The 19,548-nt window shown below is 50.8% G+C and overlaps 1 protein-coding gene across 1 annotated transcript in view; it reads right to left on the bottom strand.

The window, feature by feature from the left end:
- Positions 1-635: 635 nt before the first annotated feature.
- The window catches only part of LOC127043522 (serine/threonine-protein kinase 10-like), a 48,354-nt gene continuing 29,441 nt past the window's right edge, over positions 636-19,548 (bottom strand). Inside the window, exons 10-18 of the mRNA XM_050937386.1 lie at positions 17,212-17,342; positions 15,966-16,089; positions 14,417-14,596; positions 12,848-12,977; positions 4,984-5,108; positions 4,228-4,413; positions 2,451-2,576; positions 2,009-2,122; positions 636-1,362 (exon numbers count right to left, since the gene is read on the bottom strand). Coding sequence (XP_050793343.1) covers positions 1,255-1,362; positions 2,009-2,122; positions 2,451-2,576; positions 4,228-4,413; positions 4,984-5,108; positions 12,848-12,977; positions 14,417-14,596; positions 15,966-16,089; positions 17,212-17,342 — 1,224 coding nt within the window. The 3' untranslated portion in view covers positions 636-1,254. The remainder of the gene's footprint in view (positions 1,363-2,008; positions 2,123-2,450; positions 2,577-4,227; positions 4,414-4,983; positions 5,109-12,847; positions 12,978-14,416; positions 14,597-15,965; positions 16,090-17,211; positions 17,343-19,548) is intronic.

Here is a 19,548-nt window from a genome sequence, read left to right as displayed (position 1 = left end):
AAATTCATTTGACTCTAATTCAAAGTTGCAAAACTGACAGACCTTTTTGCAAGACACAGGCAATTAGTGTTGTTTGGCTTTGGGATTTAGCATTTAACCCTTAAGGAGTAACTTCATTCTTTACAAAAATTAAAATGTTTTTAAATAAAGACCAAGTCATGGCTGCAATAGGGCAGTCAGAATCAGGAGAATAGGTAAAGATTCTGGAGTCTGTTTGTTTGTTTGGTTTGTTTTTTTGTAACAATAGCAGATAAGAGCTGTAGTGAAAGAATAAGAAATTAACAGTGACCCTCTGAAGCAACAGCAGAGGTCAGGTCCGCAAAACAAAAAGAAGCAATGTTAAAAACACTGAGCCTTAAAATGGCTCTGTGGAATCAGACTATCACTTTGATAAGGATACATGAAAACTCTGTAAGAACAAAAGAAACAGTTACACCTTATGTAAAAATTGATATGGCTAATGTTTTTAAAAAGTTATAGTATAGAAGGAATGTGCATTTTCCCTCGGACATGTGCGGTGTATATTGTAAAAAAGGGGTAAAAGAAATGCAAATGAAACATGCTGCTGAATTAAAATCCTATTAGGGCTCCAAAAAGAGCCACAATAGGCTGTTTTTTTCTTTTTCAGAAGACCCTGAAATCTTATTTACTTATCATCGTTGGGCTTTTTAAATATTTTTTTTCTGGAGTCTGGACCTTGACTAATCCTTGACCAAGAAATGTAGACGTTGAGAACAAATAATGGCCTGCCCCTGCCGTAAGCTATAACAGCCCCACCCCTAGCCCAGAGGGCAGGAGGAGTTCAGTCTCGCAGCTTTGGGAGCGGAATGTACTCAGCTGGGTGAAGGCTAACGCAAGTGAATCTTCTCCTCCAGCCGATCGTATTAATGGGTTGTCCCATATCCCTACAGGCTCTGTGTCCAACTGCCTGAGATGCACTTGTCTTCTCTTCTGCCCACCACTACATGCCACGTGTCTTTGCTTGTCTTGCCCTACTGACTGCAGAGCTCTAGGCCTGGGGTCCCCCTGGCAGTGTCACTGCAGAGAGCAGCCCACCCAGAGCTCCTTGGCACTGTCACATGGGGCCTTTCTGGTTGACTGGCACCTTGCTCAAACCCACTGACTAGAGGTACAGGAGGGATTTTCTGCTGGCAGCTCTCAGGCACCGTCTCTGCTCCAGCCAAGCTGTTCTGCAGCTCACGGGGAGAAGGAGCTTAGGACCCGTGCTGGCCACCCCCACTCCTACGCAGGCTGTCAGGAAGGGAAGTGGAAGAACCGGGATATCCTGCTGCCTGATTCGCTGCCACGGTGCAGCTCCTTCTGCTGCAGCGGGTTCATGTGAGCCAGCGACGCCTCAAGCATCTAGAGCAGACACGGGAACAAAGCGTTTCAGGTTATAGGCCGTGCAGTTAGGAGCCCCTGGGCAGGCCCGGGGAGTTGCACCGCTGGGCCCCCTGTGGCTGCTGATCAATGAAGCCTGTTGGGCTAGTCTTACAGCGAAGGCCCTTTCCCTGCCCCAGCAGGGAGATTCTGGGTTCAAAGCAGCAGTGGGCAGATAAATGAGGGAGTCTCCACAGCCGGCAGCTAAGGCTGGGCTGGGTGCCTGAAGCCGGGAGCGGAGAACACGGCTCTAAGCACGTTTCATTCAAGGATTCGATTGTGCCGAAGCTAGTGGGAATGTGTTGTGTGTGAAGGTAGGGAGCAGGCTCAAGAGCTCTGCTGAGATACTTCCGTGGTCCCCCTGTCTCTGCAGCATCGAAGCAGCTCCCAAGCACCAGCCCCTGCCCAGCAGGTCAGGGTCTGTCCCCCCGCAGTGCAGCTGCAGACGCTGTGGCACAGCACGACGAAGGACCTTGGGTGAGGTCCCACAGGGTCTGTGGCACAGCTGGGCCTAGAACCCATCCCCCTTTGCAGGGGTACTCAGGGCCGCTGCCCGCCCCCCCCCCCCCCCCCCCCCCCCGGTGATGCGATCGCCCCGGCTCAGGCTGGAGGCGCTCAGGCGGCTTACTTCTTTGCGGGTAGCGAGCCGCTGTTTCCACTCGCTCAGCTCCAGGGTGTGTTCGTCGTCCAGCCCCTTCAGCTGCTTCTTCTCCTGTTCGACCAGCAGGCGGAGCTTCTCAGTCTAGGGGAGACACGAGGCGAGAGCAATTACACGCCACGAACTCGGGCAATAGGCAGTGACCAGGAATGGCCCTGCCAGGGTCTGGGATAGTGACGCAGAGCAAATCCACGCCAGGCCCCGGGGCCCTTGGCACAGCCGCCAGGCCTGCAAACACTGACACCTGCAAGAGCCAGTTGGACGGTCCCACTTCAGAGGGGCTCTGCCCCACACCAGCCGTCTGGGCTGGCGGGGAGGGGGGAAGAGCCCCCCCACACACACGCAGCCCCCATGACCGCTGAAGGGGGACGGGAGCAGGATGGCGAGCTGCCCGGACGCTGCTCGAACTCACCTGCAACTGCTCCAGCTCACTCAGGTTCTCAGCCAGATGCTGCTGCAGGTCCTGCAGCTGCTCCTTGTGCTGCTGCTGCTGTAGCTGCACCTCTGCCCGCTGGCGCCCCTCCTCTTGCTGCAGGAACTGCGGGAAGCAGGTCGGCAACGTGCGTTACACTCAGCTGCAGCAAAGGGGTCACAGTCCCGGCCAGGGCCCCAGGGCTTGGGGAACCACTGCCTGAGTCCTGGAGCGAGCGTGGGCCCTTCCTGGCAGCTTCTGTACCCCTGGCCCTGCTCAGCACAGCCCTCGGTCCCCGGGAGCAATGGGGAGAGGTCAGCCTGGTTGGCAGGATGGGCAGGCTAATGCGGGAGTCAGCAGGCTGGGGGGAGGAGGGGGATGTCCTACGTGTGAGGTGGCAGAGTGGGCCCCAGCTAAGGCGAGAGCGGGGGCCAAGCTGAACTGGGGAGCAGGGCTGTGCCAGCCAGAGCCAGAGAGAACCACAGAAGCAGCCCTGGGAGCAGACCTGTGCTGGGAGCAGAGCTGCAGCACCCAAAGGGGCCAGAGAAAGCAGCCCAGGGGGCTGGAGGCAGAGCAGCAGCTGGGCTGAGGCTGGGGCTGGAGCAGTCCGGAGCCAGGTGCAGTGAGCAGCTGGGCAGAGTGCGGAGGACCCTGGGCAGTGGGCCCAGCCCAAGGAGATACCCCCAGCCCAGAAGCCCTGCAGGCGGACGTGTAGGGGGATCGTAACCCCAACGGGGCGGGAGCGACGCTGAGCAGAAGGGTCCTACCACCTAGAACCTGAGGGCGTGTGGCCACCACCAGAGCAAGTGTCCGACCCACAGCATCCCTACATCACAGCCAGGGCCTGGGACGTGTGAGGAGCAGACTGAACTTCTTTGACATCCCAGAGACACTGGTTGTGATGTCTCCGGGCCACAGAGCGGGGTAATGGGTTTTCCTTTCACCTTTCCCATTTTTCTTTATTTTTAAATTGGTTGCGGTTTAATAAATCATATTTTCTTTGAACTGTCTGTAATTATCAGTGGGTCAGAGAAGTGTCCAGTGCAGAGAGAGCACCCTGGAGTGGGGACACCCTAGCCCCTGCCCTAAGTGACCATGACAATGTTAGGGGTTGAGCCCCCCAGGAACTCTGGGCCCAGCCTTGTCAGGGTTACGAGGACTCTGCCACCCAGGAGATGGAAGGGGAGCCCTCGAGGTCAGGCAGGGCTCTGGGTAAAGGGAGTGGGAGCGAGGACTCGGATCCTTTCGCTAGCCCACTTCACCAGGGTCGTGTGTGAGCCAGGAAAGTTCCCCCCAATAGCAGGCCCATTCCCCCGCTTACACACAGCTGGGACATGGCTGCTGCTGGCCAGATGCTGCATCCCCTGCAGGATGCCCAAGGCCCGGCTGGCAGTCTCAGCAAGGCCATTCAGCGCAGAGCCGGGAGGGAAGTGGAGCTCCAGGAATCTGCAGCTCGGGGACCCCATGTGCTGGGGGGTTCAGCAGCAGGCCAGCTGCTGGTGACTTCATCCCATGGACTCTCTTGTCCTTCCCTCCTAGCAGAGGGGACATTCTCCAGCCACAGGGCTCACTCAGCTCTGGGCTGCGAGCTGTGCAGTGGCTCTGTCCCTGGGCCCACAGCTGAGACAGCGTCGTCCTCTCCCTGGCTCCCAGGCATCTCCCCAGTGCCCTGGTTACGTGGGCTCTGTGCTGGGAGCAGCCTTTGGCCATGCTGGGGCCCTGCCGCCCTCTCTGGAGAAGGCGCTTGACGGGTGTGGGGACTGCTGAGGGTCAGTACCTGCTTGGTCCTGTCCTTCTGCTCAGTGCCCGTCACCTCCTGGATCTTCAGACTCTCCTTGAACATGGCTAAGCGGAGCTTGGCGTCCCCGCGCTGGGTTTTCAGCAGTTGAGCGTGCTGCTGCGCCTGCTGGTTCCTCAGCTCGTCCAGCAGGAGGAGGTGGAAGCGGCTCATCCGCTCAGTTTCCTACCGGACAGGCATGCGCAGGCGTCAGGGGCCGGCCACCGGGATGGGACAGGCCCGGGTGCTTAGAAAGTGACCCACCGTTACCCCTTCCTCCTCCTCGCCGCCTTCGCATGGCCCCAAGCAGGGGGCCCCAAGCTGGAGATAGCAGAATTCTCCCCTCCCAGGCTGGCTCCCCCTCTGCCAGGCCTGGATAGGGAGTGGCGGGCTGAAGCTGAGAGGAGAGGAGAGGAGAGCTTGGCTGCTGGGCTCCCTCCTGCCTCACTACAGGATCCTCTTTCATCCGTAGCCCAGAGCCCCAGACAGGAGCCCAGCCTGGGTTAGAACCGGAGCCCTGGAGGAGCGGGAGGGCAGGGGCAGGGGCAGGGCAGCCAAGGGAGGAGGCTGTGTGGGGAGGGAGAGCGCTGCTCTAGGGTTGAGCATGCTGCCCTCCCAGGGCTCCTGTGTCCCACTGGCCCAGGTGGCTCTAGTCCTTTCCTGTTGATAGCAACCACACCAGAATCCCACTGGTCCAGCCTCCATTGGTTCCATGGCCATGGGTGCCAACCACACAGCAGCCAGCCCTGCGCTCACCTTCTCATGCCGCTTGCTGAGCTGCTGCCGCTGGAGCGAGTACTGCTCCTTCGCCTGCTGCTTGAAGAGATGATACTTCTCCTGCAGGTGACCTTGCTCCATGCTCCACACCACGGCCTCCCGGGCTGAGGAGGGCAGAGAAGTGCCCTCAGGTCCCTGGTCTCATCCCTTCTTTCGTCAGAGTCCCGCCTAGCCCCCATCCCCTACCGAGCCCTCAGCAGTCTCCTGGCTCTCCCTCAGCAGCCAGCATGTCTGGTGGGTTTTGCCCTGGGCAGTGAATAGCCACATAACTCCTATGTGTAGCTGATTCCCCAGAGCCATACAGCCCTGACGCGCCTTCTCCCTCTACACCAGCGTGAAGACAAGGGTCTTTAAATACGCTAGGACAAGGGTGGGCAAGCTTTTTGGCCCAAGGCCTACATTTGGGTGGGGATATTGTATACAGGGCTATGAATGTAGGGCTGGGACAGGAGGTTGGGTGCAGGAGGGAGTGCAGGGTGTGGGGCAGTGTGCGGTGTGCAGGTGGGAGCTCAGGGCAGGGGGCTGGGGTGTGGGGTGCAGGAGCGGTTTGAGGTGCAGGCTCTGCTTGGCGCCTCTTACCTCGAGCAGCTCTGGGATGGCAACAGCGCGCAGCGGAGCTAAAGCAGGCTCCCTGCCTGCCCTGGCCCTGCGCTGCTCCTGGAAGTGGCCAGCGTGTCCGGCAGTGGCTCCTGGGGGTAGGGGTGGGGAAGGCAGCTCCACCGTGTGCTACCCTCGCCTGCAGGTACCACTCTCATTGGCCGCAGTTCCCTGTTCCCGGCCAATGGGAGCTGCGGGGGTGGGCAGTGCCTGCAGGCAAGGGCAGTGCACAGAGCCCTCTCCCCTCCCCCCCGGCTTTCCCAGGGGCTGCAGGAACATGGTGCCAGCTGCTTCCGGGAGCAGCACAGGGCCAGGGCAGGCAGGTTGCTTGCCTTAGCCCCACTGCGCCACTGGGCTGGCAATTCCGCAGGCTGGATTGAAAGCCCTGATGAGCTGGATCATAGAATCGTAGAATCTCAGGGTTGGAAGGGACCTCAGGAGCTTAGGCCATGGCTACACTGGCGCTTTACAGCGCTGCAACTTTCGTGCTCAGGGGTGTGAAAAAAACACCCCCCTGAGCGCTGCAAGATACAGCGCTGTGAAGCCTCAGTGTAAACAGTGCCGCAGCGCTGGGAGCACGCTCCCAGCGCTGCAAGCTACACCCGTAGAGGATGTGGAGTACGTGCAGCGCTGGGAGAGCTGGCGCTGCGACCACATTCGAAACTTCAAAGCAAGTGCAAGTGTAGCCATACCCTTAGGGATAATGGTAGGATGACAAATGGGAATGAGGATATGGAGGTAGATATTACCACATCCAAGGTAGAAGCCAAACTCGAACAGCTTAATGGGACAAAATCGGAGGGCCCAGATAATCTTCATCCAAAAATATGAAAGGAACTGGCGCATGAAATTGCAAGCCCATTAGCAAGAATTCTTAATGAATCAGTAAATTCAGGGGGCTGTACCATATGACTGGAGAATTGCTAACATAGTTCCTATCTTTAAGAAGGGAAAAAACGTGATCTGAGTAACTATAGGCCTGTTAGTTTGACATCTGTAGTATGTAAGGTCTTGGAAAAAAATTTTGAAAGAGAAAATAGTTAAGGACATTGAGGTTTTTACAAAAAGGTAGATCATGCTAAACCAACCTGATCTCCTTCTTTGAGAAGGTAACAGATTTTTAGACAGAGGAAACACAGTTGATCTAATTTATCTCGATTTCAGTAAGGCGTTGATACAGTTCCACATGGGGAATTATTAGTTAAATTGGAAAAGATGGGGATCAATATGAAAATTGAAAGGTGGATAAGGAACTAGTTAAAGGGGAGACTACAACAGGTCATACTGAAAGGTGAACTGTCAGGTTGGAAGGAGGTTACTAGTGGAGTTCCTCAGGGATCGGTTTTGGGACCAGTCTTATTTAATCTTTTTATTACTGACCTTGGCACAAAAAGTGGGAATGTGCCAATAATTTTTACAGATGACACAAAGCTGGGAAGTATTGCTAACACAGAGAAGGACTGGGATACTATACAGGAAGATCTGGATGACCTTGTAAACTGGAGTAATAGTAATAGGATGAAATTTAATAGTGAAAAGTGCAAGGTCATGCATTTAGGGATTAATAACAAGAATTTTGGTTATAAATTGGGGACACATCAGTTGGAAGTAACAGAGGAGGAGAAGGACCTTGGAGTATTGTTTGATCACAGGATGACTATGAGCTGCCAATGTTATATGGCCGTTAAAAAAGCTAATGCGATTTTAGGATGCATCAGGCGAGGTATTTCCAGCAAAGATAAGGAGATGTTAGTACCATTATACAAGGCACTGGTGAGACCTCATCTGGAATACTGTGTGCAGTTCTGGTCTCTCATGTTTAAGAAGGATGAATGAGGGCATGGTGTGCTTGCTGCTTGATTGAAATATACCATGTGGTCTGTTTGTCTGGGGTGGGCTGAGCCTAGTGGCCTGCTAGGCAAGACTGAGAGCTTCTTAACGAGGCTGTGATCCCTCAGCCCTTTAGCACCCATCAACCCTTAACCAAGAGGCGGGGCTTCTCAGAAAGACCAGGGATTTAAAAACCCCTCCTAAGCGCCCGGAGGAGCTAGTGACCAGGAATGGCTCACAGGGGAGTTTTGCGAGTTCTCCAGGTGAAGGAGGAGCGATTACGGGACCCTTGGGGTAAGTTTGTTGTCTGTAGTGTGTGTGTTTGTGTCTGTGGTGTGTTTGCTTTAGAGGGGGTTTATGTGTGGGGGCTAGACACACTTAACATTCTTTAAACTTAAAACCAAAAACACTCCCTGATAAAAACAAAACATCAACAAAGGAACGAGCTGCAGGAGTATAAAGAAAATGCAGGCAGACACCCAGCAACAGAGTGGCGGCTACCCAGTTTATTGCACCCAGTGCAGCATATATGATTACCTGCCCTATGGGCAGGTGGCATTTGTGTGCATTCGGTGCAAGGAGCTCCTGGCCCTCACAGACCATGTACGGGCTTTGGAGACCGGAGTGGCTGAACTGGAGGAGCTAAGGGAGACAGAGAGGTTCATAGATGAGACTTTCTGGGACTCAGTAGAACAGTCCCATCCCCGGTCTGACAGCTTCTGTGCTGTTGAGGAGGAGGAGGAGGAAAGTGTCAGGAAAGGAGAACATCCAACTGGAGCAGAGGGAAACGATCCTATGGTTGGGACCCTCCTTCCAGACGATGTTGTGATATCCTCTCACACTGAGGATACCTCTCCAGGGGAGGGAACTCCAATCATTAGAAAAAGACAGGTGTTTGTAATGGGGGATTTGATCATTAGAAACGTAGACAGCTGGGTTTGCGATGACCAAGAGAACCGCATGGTGACTTGCCTGCTTGGTGTGAAGGTTGCGGATCTCTCGAGGCATCTAGACAGACTTATGTGTAGTGCTGGGGAGGAGCCAGTGGTCGTGGTACAAGTAGATACCAATGACATAGGGAAAGGTAAGAGAGACGTTCTGGAGGCACAATTTAGGCTGCTAGGGAAGAGATTAATGTCCAGAACCTCCATGGCTGCATTCTCCGACATGCTCCCTGTTCCATGCGAAGGGCCAGTGAGACAGGCAGAACTGCAGGGTCTCAATGCGTGGATGAGATGATGGTGTAGGGAGGAGGGGTTTAGATTGATTAGGAACTGGGGAAACTTTTGGGAAAGGGGGAGCCTATACAGGAGAGATGGGCTCCACCTAAACCAAAATGGAACCAGACAGCTAGCACTTAACATTAAAAAGGTTGTAGAGCAGTTTTTAAACTAAGGGCTGGGGGAAAGCCGACAGGTGCAGGGGAGCACATGGTTTGGACAGAGACACCCCCTAAGGGAGGGTCTCTTAATGGAGATTCTCTATGTCCTAGTAAGGAGGAGAGGATGGAAAATGATGAAATACAGGTAGGATCTGATGAGAAACAGTCAAATGAAAAAAGTCTCATTCAATTAGATCATGTAATAGCAGACAGCTAAAAAGTGACAAGTTTTTAAAGTGCTTGTATACAAATGCTAGAAGTCTAAATAATAAGATGGGTGAACTAGAGTGCCTCGTATTAAATGAGGATATTGATGCAATAGGCATCACAGAAACTTGGTGGAATGAGGATACTCAATGGGACACAGTAATACCAGGGTACAAAATATATCGGAAGGACAGAACAGGTTGTGCTGGTGGGGAAGGGGCACTATATGTGACAGAAAGTGTAGAATCAAATGAAGTAAAAAATCTTAAATGAACCAAACTTTACCATAGAATCTCGAGAATTATCCATGCTCGAATAAGCAGAAGATAGCAGTAGGGATATATTACCGACCAGGATGGTGATAGTGACTGTGAAATGCTCAGGGACATTAAAGAGGCTATTAAAATAAAAAATTCAGTAACAATGGGGGATTTCAACTATCCTCATACTGACTGGGTACATGTCACCTCAGGACGAGATGCAGAGATAAAGTTTCTTGACACCTTAAATAACTGCTTCTTGGATTGGCTAGTCCTGGAAGCCACAAGCAGGGAGGCAATTCTTGATTCAGTCCTAAGTGGTCACAGGATCTGGTCCAAGACGTGAATATAGCTGAACTGCTTGGTAATAGTGGCCATAATATGATTAAATTTAACATCCCTGTGGTGGGGAAAACACCACAGCAGCCCCACACTGTAGCATTTAATTTCAGAAAGGGGGACTACACAAAAATGAGGAAGTTAGTGAAACAGAAATTAAAAGGTACAGCACCAAAAGTAAAATCTCTGCAAGCTGCATGGAAACTTTTTAAAGACACCATAATAGAGGCTCAACTTAAATGTATGCCCCAAATTAAAAAACATAGTAAGAGAACCAAAACAGTGCCGCCATGGCTAAACAACAAAGTAAAAGAAGCAGTGAGAGACAAAAAGGCATCCTTTAAAAAAGTGGAAGTTAAATCCTAGTGAGGAAAATAGAAAGGAGCATAAACTCTGGCAAATTAAGTGTAAAACCATAATTAGGAAGGCCAAAAAAGAATTTGAAGAACAGCTAGCCAAAGACTCAAAAAATAATAGCAAACATTTTAAATGTACATCAGAAGCTGGAAGTTTGCTAAACAACCAGTGGGACCACTGAACGATCGAGATGCTAAAGGAGCACTCAAGGACAAAAAGGCCGCTGCAGAGAAACTAAATGAATTCTTTGCATCGGTCTTTATGGTTGAGGATGTGAGGGTGGTTCCCAAACATAAGCCATTCTTTTTAGTTGACAAATCCGAGGAACTGTCTCTGATTGAGGTATCATTAGAGGAGGTTTTGGAACAAATTGATAAACTAAACAGTAATAAGTCACCAGGACCAGATGGTATTCATTCAAGTTTTGAAGGAACTCAAATGGGAAATTGCAGAACTACTAACTGTAGTCTATAACCTATCATTTAAATCAGATTTTGTACTAAATGACTGGAAAATAGCTAATGTGACGCCAATTTTTAAAAAGGGCTCCAGCGGTGATCCCAGCAATTACAGGGTCAGTAAGCCTGACTTCAGTACTGGGCAAACTGGTTGAAACGATAGTGAAGAACAAAATGGTCAGACACATAGATGAACATAATTTGTTGGGGAAGAATCAACATGATTTTAGTAAAGGGAAATCATGCCTCACCGATCTACTAGAATTCTTTGAGGAAGTCAACAAGCATGTGGACAAGGGGGAATCCAGTGGATATAGTGTACTTAGATTTTCAGAAAGCCTTTGACAAGGTCCCTCACCAAAGGCTCTTACACAAAATGAGCTGTCATGCATAAGAGAGAAGGTCCTCTCATGGATTGGTAACTGGTTAAAAGATAGGGGAAAAAGGGTAGGTATAAATGGTCAGTTTTCAGAATGGAGAGAGGTAAATAGTGGTGTCCCCCAGGGGTCTGTACAGGGCCCAGTCCTATTCAACACACTCATAAATGATCTGGAAAAAGGGGTAAACAGTGAGATGGCAAAATTTGCAAATGATACAAAACTACTCAAGATAGTTGAATCCCAGGTAGACTGCAAAGAGCTACAAAAGGATCTTGCAAAATTGAGTGACTGGGCAACAAAATGGCAGATGTAGATAAATGCAAAGTAATGCACATTGGAAAACATAAACCCAACTATACATATAAAATGATGGGGTCTAAATTAGCTGTTAAACTCAAGAAAGAGATCTTGGAGTCATTGTGGATAGTTCTCTGAAAACATCCACTCAATGTGCAGCGACAGTCAAAAAAGCAAACCGAATGTTGGGAATCTTTAAGAAAGGGATAGATAATAAAACAGAAAATATTATATTGCCTCTATATAAATCCATTGTACGCCCACATCTGGAATACTGCACGCAGATGTGGTTGCCCCATCTCAAAAAAAGATGTATTGGAATTGGAAAAGGTTCAGAAAAGGGCAACAAAAATGATTAGGGGTATGGAATGGCATCCGTGTGAGGAGAGATTAATAATACTGGGACTTTTCATCTTGGAAAAGAGATGACTGGGGGGATATGATTGAGGCCTATAAAATCATAACTGATGTGGAGAAAGTAAATCAGGAAGTATTATTTACTCCTTCTCATAACACAAGAACTATGGGTCACCAAATGAAATTAATAGACAGCAGGTTTAAAACAAATAGAAGGAAGTATTTTTCCACACAACACAACCTGTGGAACTCTTTGCCAGAGGATGTTGTGAAGGCCAAGACTATAACAGAGTTCAAAAAGGAACTAGATAAATTCATGGAGGATAGACCCATCAATGGCTATTAGCCAGGATGGGCAGGGATGGTGTCCTAGCCTCTGTTTGCCAGAAGCTGGGAATGGGTGACAGGAGATGGATAACTTGTTTATTGCTTGTTCTGTTCATTCCCTCTGGGGCACCTGGCATTGGCCACTGTCCAAAGACAGGATACTGGGCTGGATGGACCTTCGGTCTGACCCAGTATGGCCACTCTTATGTTCTTATGTATCTAGTGGGGTCCTGCAGGAGTCAGTCCTGGGTCCGGCGCTATTCAATATCTTCATTAATGACTTGGCTATTGGAGAGGAGAGTATGCTTATAAAAATTGCAGATGACACCAAGCGGGGAGGGGTTGCTGGCACTTTGGAGGATAGGATTAGAATTCAAAATGACCTTTGACAAATTGGAGAATTGGTCTGAAATCAACAAGATGAAATTCAATACAGTCAAGGGCAAAATACACATAGGAAGGAAAAATCAAATGCACAACTACAAAATGGGCACTAACTAGGTAGGCCGCCTTAGTGCCGAGAAGGATCTTGCGGGGTTGTCCTGGATCACAAACCCAACAACAATGTGATGTAGCTGTGAAAAAGGCTACTGTCATTCTGGGGTGTACTAACCGGAGCATCGTATGTAAGACATAGACGGTAATTGTCCCGCTCTACTTGCCATTGGTGAGGCCTCAGCTGGAGGACTGTGTACAATTTTGGGTGCTGCACTTTAGGAATAACATGGGAAGAGGTGCGGGCTGCAGGGACATGCTGACCACCTCTTCCCGCAGCTCCCATTGGCCGGGAATGGTGAACTTCAGCCACCGGGAGCCGCGGGTGCCCATGCACACGAACAGTCAATGTAAACAGAATGCCAGCGGATTACCGTGATGGGCTGCATGCCGAAAGTTGCCGACCCCTGGTCTAGGTTTACTTGGTCCTGCCCCAACACAAGTCCTGCCAAGTCACAACTCCTGCCTGGACTTGATGACTTCCCAAGGTCCCTTCCAGCCAGACATTTCTCTTATCTCTGCATCTCAGCCCTTATCCCTCCCAGAGCTCAGCTCTACCTCTCCTGAGGCTGTGGATCTTGCTGACGCACTCCCACTCGATAGAGGTCACTTTCTTCTTGTGCTCCTGGACGACTTTCTGCAAGGCCAGGTTTAGCTCCTCCTGCTGCTGCTGCAGAAATCTCTGCTCCTGCCAGAGGGAAACATATGGGTCTGGCCCCAGAGCAGCCAAATTCTCAAAACCATCACAGCCCATTAGCTCATTAACTGGCTAGTGCAGATTCCCCAGCTCAGTTGCTGTGGGGAGCTGCTGTCATATGTCAGCTCCATCAGCTGGGACCTGTTATGGTCAGAGGCCATGCATCTAGGCTGCCATGCCCCCTTTATCAGCCTGCTTATCTCAAGTGCCTGTGGGTCAGTACCCACAGGGCTAGTGGGACCATTCCTGCTCATCTGCTCTGACTGCCTGCATCCGCAGGGCAAGGAATTTCACATAGCAATTCCTGCAGCAAGCTCACGGAGGGATGGTGTTCCACATGCTCCTTGCTAGCTGGCATCTAGATGTGGACATTGACTAAACGTTGAACAAAGCCTGTTTGGCAGGAGGCCAGCTCAGGTTTGCTGTTACAGTGTCTATGCAATGGAGCTCATTCCCTGAGGCCTGGGCTTTTCCATGGGCCCAAAGGAGCTGCATTATCTCCCCCCCTTCCGCCCTATGGAAAATCCCAGCTTTGCAGCTAAACTAGAACAGTGCATGGATCAGCACAGATCGAGGCTGGGATCTCTGCCCTCTGGGCTCCAGTCATTATAAATCCTGCCTTTGTGCTAAAACAGCAATACAAGGACCATCATGGGACCCAGAGTTACCCACAGCATGAAAATAACCCCAGCAGTAGGCACAGGGAAAACTTGCCACCTGAGCTTAGATGTCATAGGCTCAGTGACCAGGATTCTTATAGTCTGGGAAAGGGATCCTTGGATCCTATTGGCTAAGCGAGGGATCCTTAGATCCAGCTACATGGAAAGGGATGCAGAGATATGATTGGCTAAGTAAGAAGGATGCTTAGAGTACGAGCAGCAGGATTCTTGAATGTCATCGCTTCAGAAAAAAGACCCGTAGTTCCCACTGGCTCAGGGGAGAGGGGAAGGGGAGGGGAGAAAGATTTCTAGATCCCATTGGCTCGTTAGTATTTATTTAATTAAAAATATTAAAAAGGTCTCTATCTGTCTCCAAATCAGATTCTGGGGGGTCTGTCACTTACCCCTAGATCCCCTTGGCTCAGCAGACAAGGATCCTGAGGTCCCATTGGCTTGGAGGAGGGGGAGGATCCCCAGTTCCCATTGGCTCAAGGGAGGGGGAGGATCCCTAGTTCCCATTGGCTCAGGGGAGAGGAGGGAAGGATCCCTAGTTCCCATTGGTGAGGGTGAGGATCCCTAGATCCCATTGGCGAGGGGGAAGATCCCTACTTCCCATTGGCTCAGGGGAGGGGGAGGATCCCTAGTTCCCATTGGCTCAGGGGAGGGGAGGGGATGATCCCTAGTTCCCATTGGCAAGGGGTGGAGGGAGATCAAGATCCCACTGGCATGGGGACAGTAGGTTCTGTGGTCTGGGTCTCTGGCAAGGGGTACCTCTCTCCTGTTGCCCCTGAAGGCCGACAGCTTCTTGCCATAGTCCTTCTCCTGCAGGGCTTTCAGCCGCTTGGCCTCATCGCGTAGCCTGGTGGTGAACTCGTGCTCCTGGCGCTCCCGGGCCTGCTGATGGTGCCGCTCCAGGATCTCCACCTCATGGTCATAATACTGCTTCTTACTCTGTGCGTGTGCAGAGCAGGGAGCTTACATGCGTTTTCCTCCCACTCACCGAATCAAATAATATTGGGGGACATAAGAGAGGATGAACACCAGACAGCGTCGGCCTCTCTGAACTGCAGGGATTGCAGTTCCTAGGCAAGCACCTAGCTCCACACCTCTGGGCTCCTACCACACTGGGTGTTCCTCGAGGCGCTGGGAAGTGCAGCCACACAACACTGGGGACATGAGCCGGTGCACGTCTCCAGTGGGATGGTGAACTCTGTGCAGAGCATAGGCCCCTGGGCCAGGAGCTCGGGAAGGGTGGATGTTGGCAGAGCCCACTGAAAATGATGATTTATTAGTCTCACTATAGTGTGCATAGGAGCCCCAGTCCTGGCTGCTTACAGCTACAGAACACGGGATGTGACCTAGGAAGTGTCTGGAGATGTTGACAGCATGTGAACAAATAGATTGTCAGCTGTGGCTGGTGCTTTCTCAGACGTGGCCACTGATTTGTGTGCCCAGCCTGGGACACTGCTGGGATCCTGATCTGCCGGTGGGCGGAGAGCCTGCAGTGCCAAAGAACTTCAGTGACCCTCAGCCCTTCTGGAAATTAGACTCAGGGCATCCCAAGCCAGACATTGAGAAATGAAGGCCCCTCCAACCTCAGGCGGCTTTGAAAGTTGGGGCCCAGGCCTCAGGCAGTTGTCACAAAGCATGTCTAGGGTGATCATATGTCCTGTTTTGGCCGGGAGAGTTCCTTTTTTAAGCCCTGTGCTGGCCAGCCCGAAGTTTGTGGTAAAAGGGGGCATTTGTCTGGTTTGCTCTTGCCAACTAGATCAAACAAGATCAAACAGGAAAAATACCCACCTTTGTCAAAAAAGTGGGGTGCGGAGGAATGTGCAGGCGAGGGAAGGGTGATGCCAGCTCCCCACAGGGAGGAGGCAGAGTTTGGGTGTGGGACAACCAGGGCTCGAGCAAGCAGTGCAGGGAAGGGAGGCAGGGCTCAGGCCAACCCCTCACAGGGAAGGGGACTCAGGAGAGCAGCGACACCAGTCCCGCATGGGAAGAGAGGCTTGGGTGACGGCTCAGGCTAGCCCTGCACCAGGGGAAGGGGACCTTTGGCTAGCCCCATGCGCTGTCCTGTTTTCCCTTTGGGAAATATGATCACCTTAAGCACGTCCTATGTGGGATCCGGAGCAGTGCTGGATTGGGAACTGGGAATAGGAGGGATTGAGACCTGTGATGATTTTCAGTTCCCCAAGCTCTGAATGGCATACGACTATGCCATGGAGATGAGAGCAGTCGCACCCTGCCCCAGGGGCTGTGGGCCTGCCCGGTCTGGCAGCGCCGCTCGCAGGGCCCAGCTGACAGCCACTAAGGTGGTTACCGTCATTTCCTGCTCAATATGGCGGAACATCTGCTCCCGCTGCTGATGGAGCTTCTGCTCCAGCTGGCTCTGGGCTCGCTGCTCTTCCTTCTGGAGAAGGCGGAGTTCATGCAGCTCCTGGCGCCTGGTGACAGGGAGACAGACCCACAGACGGCAATGGTGGGGAGATGCACTGGCAAGCAATAAGCAGCCTCCCGAAACTTCAGGCATTTTCAGAACCAAACTCGACCCCGAATGGTTTTTATTTGTCTCCTCGGGTGAGACTGACCCAGCTCTGGCTCTAGCCACACTGACAATTTCACAAGAAAGCCTGCTCAAGTTTTACCACAAGTTTGCAAACTCCACTGACTTCAATGGAATGGCGCCACTGGAGAATCTAGCCCTGTGCAGATATAGAAGTCACTTGTGTTTGGAGGGTTTCCTGCCTCTTCCCACTGGAGCCACAGATTGGCAGGGCGGCTGCCACCCTGAGTGTAAATGTGGTCATAGAAAAAGGTGTGAAACCTTTAGGCCAAATTCATTCCTGGAGTAACACCAGTGTCCTCAGTAACTGGGATGCAATAACTGCGAACATGCATGGGGATTAGAAATGATCCCACACACACTCTCCTTTACTTATGATGAGCTACTGCCCACAACAACGACGTCCAATATTTGTACAGAGACGTCCCTCCCAGACTCCAGCGCACACTGTCTGCAGACGTCCCTCCCAGACTCCAGCGCATGCTGTCTGCAGACCTCCCTCCCAGACCCAACATGCAGTCTGCAGACGTCCTTCCCAGACCCCAGCGCACACTGTCTGCAGATGTCCCTCCCAGACTCCAGCGCACACTGTCTGCAGACATCCCTCCCAGAATCCAGCGCATGCTGTCTGTAGATGTCCCTCCCAGACTCCAGTGCACGCTGTCTGTAGATGTCCCTTCCAGATCCAACGCTCAGTCTGCAGACAGCCCTCCCACACCCCAGCGCACACTGTCACCAGATGGGGGCGCTTTAAAACAGAAGGTGACTTGCTTAGTCAGTCAGAGGCAGAGCTAGGAGCAGAATCTTACCCTCCTTTCTCATACTCTAACCCCTGTGCTTCTCACCCTGCCCAGGTGATGTTCCCCTTTCTGCATCATGACTTGCCCTTCCCATCTCCTATTTAACAATATAGGAAGGGCAGGATGCTCTCAGCCCCCACCCTGAGAGCCCATGCTGTCATCATTCAGCTATATCCCCTCCCAGTCGGCTAAGTGCCCCTTACCGAGCCGAGCGCATCTTCTCGCCCTTTGTATCCACCTCACTGATGGTCTTTGAGGTTGTCACGCTGACCTCCTTCCCATCCACAACAAACTTCCTGGTTTTCTTCACTGTTCTTCTTAGGGAGACACCCTCCTGAGACCAGAAACAGAGGGTTATATTCACAACAAGCCTAGAATCCACTCATTCAAAGAGACAAACCCAACAAAACAGCTGATATGGAGGCAGCATGAACCTCTACCACATAATTCCACTTGCTTATGTATCACTCAGACCAGGGAGATGCTCTGTTCTTACTCAGTGGAGCTCTCAGCAAAGCCAAATCATAGCCTGAGCAAGGACTGAGTAAAAACTCAGAGTCATAGACTTTAAGGCCAGAAGGGGCCATCGTGATCATCTAGTCTAGTTTGACCTCCTGCACATCACAGGCCAAAAAACTTCGCCTGCCCACCCCTGTAATAGATCCCTCACCTCTGACTGAGTTACTGACGTCCTCAAATCACACTTTATAGGCTTCAAGGTATAGAGAATCCACCATTTACACTAGTTTAAACCTGCATGTGACCCGTGCTCCTCGCTGCAGAGGAAAGCTAAAAAACTCCAGGGTCTCTGCCAATCTGACTTGAAGGAAAATTCCTTCCCGACCCCAAATATTGCGACCAGTTAGACCCTGAACCTGTGGGCAAGATCAACCCAGCAGATACCTGGAAAATAATTCTCTGTAGTAACTCAGAGCCTCCTCATCTAGTGTCCCAACTAAAGCCTTTGGAGATATTTGCTTCTAAAAGTTGCAGACTGGCTACATGCCATTGTAGGCAGTAACACCGTCCCATCCCCTCCATACGCTTATCAAGCTCAGTCTTGAAGCCAGTTAGGTGTTTTGCCCCCAGTGCTCCCCAGAACTGCTGTTCCAGAACTTCACTCCTCTGATGGTTAGAAACCTTCATCTAATTTCAAGCCTAAACTTGTTGATGGCCAGTTTATAGCCATTTGTTCTTGTGCCAACATTGCCCTTAACTTAAATAATGCCTCTCCCACACTGGTATTTATTCCTCAGATGTATTTATGGAGAGCAATCATATCTCCCCTCAGCCTACGTTTGGTTAGGCTGAACAAGCCAAGTTTTTTCAGTCTCCTTTCATAAGATAGGTTTTCTGTTCCTCAGATCATCCTAGTAGCCCTTCTCTGAACCTGGTCCAGTTTGAATTCATCCTTCTTAAACATGGGAGACCAGAACTGCACACAGTATTCCAGATGCTAGGTCCAACTCTGCTTGGCTCTTGGCAGTTCTCACTCTATCTCTACACTTTCTGACCTCTGAGTGGTAGCTTTCCTTGCTGATCCATCCCTTCTTCCATTCCTTGTAGGCTCTCTGCTTTCTCTTAATTGCCTGTTTGAAATACTTATTCAGCCAGCTTGGTCTGTAACCCTTCGCTGCGAATTGTTTCCCCTTGCTTGGGATGCAGGCTTCAGAGAACTTCTGAACCTAAAGTAATTCCAGGCCTCTTCCACGTTCAGATCCTTGAGTTCTTCAGTCCAGCCCGCTTCTCTAACTAATTCCCTTCATATTTTCAAATTTTCCCTTTGGAAATCAAGGCCCCTCGTTGCAGATAGATTTGTGTTTATTCTTCCATTTAGTTTAAACTGAATTAGCTCATGATCACTCTAACCAAGGTTGTCCCCTATAAACAACTCTTCAGTGAGGTCCTCACTACTCACCAATATCAAATTTAAAATGGAATCGCCTCTCGTAGGTTCGGTGATTATTGGGTGAAGACTCCGTCAGCTGTCACATCTAGGAAAACCTAGGCCCTGCTGTTATTAGCAGCACTTCTCCTTCAATCTATATCTGGGAAGTTAAAGTCTCCCATAATCACACAATTCCCAGTAGTATGTATTTCATTAAAAATAAAAGAGATTTCTATCCATATCTAGATTAGATCCTGGGGGTCTGTAGCACACCCCAAGCATTATCCCAGTGGAGCTTCTGGTACCTCTCTTCCCCAAAGTGTTTTTACCTAAACAGATTCTTTTTATCCATTTCATCACTTCTAATTTCTTTACAGTCTACCTTGTCATTAATATACAGTGCTACTCCACCACCTCTACCTTTATTTCTGTCTTTCCTGAATAGCAGGTACCCTTCAATACCTGTGCTCCAATCATGACTACTATCCCACCATGTTTCTGTTATCCCTCTCACGTCTGGTTCAATCTTCCTGCATCAGTAGCTCTATTTCCTCCATTTTGTTACCCAGCCTCCTTGCATTGGTGTACAGTTATCCAAGTTGTTTCTGCTCTGCTTCGTCCAAATTTCTCACCAGATCATCGCCAATTTCAC

This window comes from Gopherus flavomarginatus, chromosome 2 (genome assembly GCF_025201925.1).
Source record: "Gopherus flavomarginatus isolate rGopFla2 chromosome 2, rGopFla2.mat.asm, whole genome shotgun sequence".
Taxonomy (NCBI): Eukaryota; Metazoa; Chordata; order Testudines; family Testudinidae; genus Gopherus; species Gopherus flavomarginatus.
This window is presented reverse-complemented; position numbering and strand designations above follow the sequence as displayed.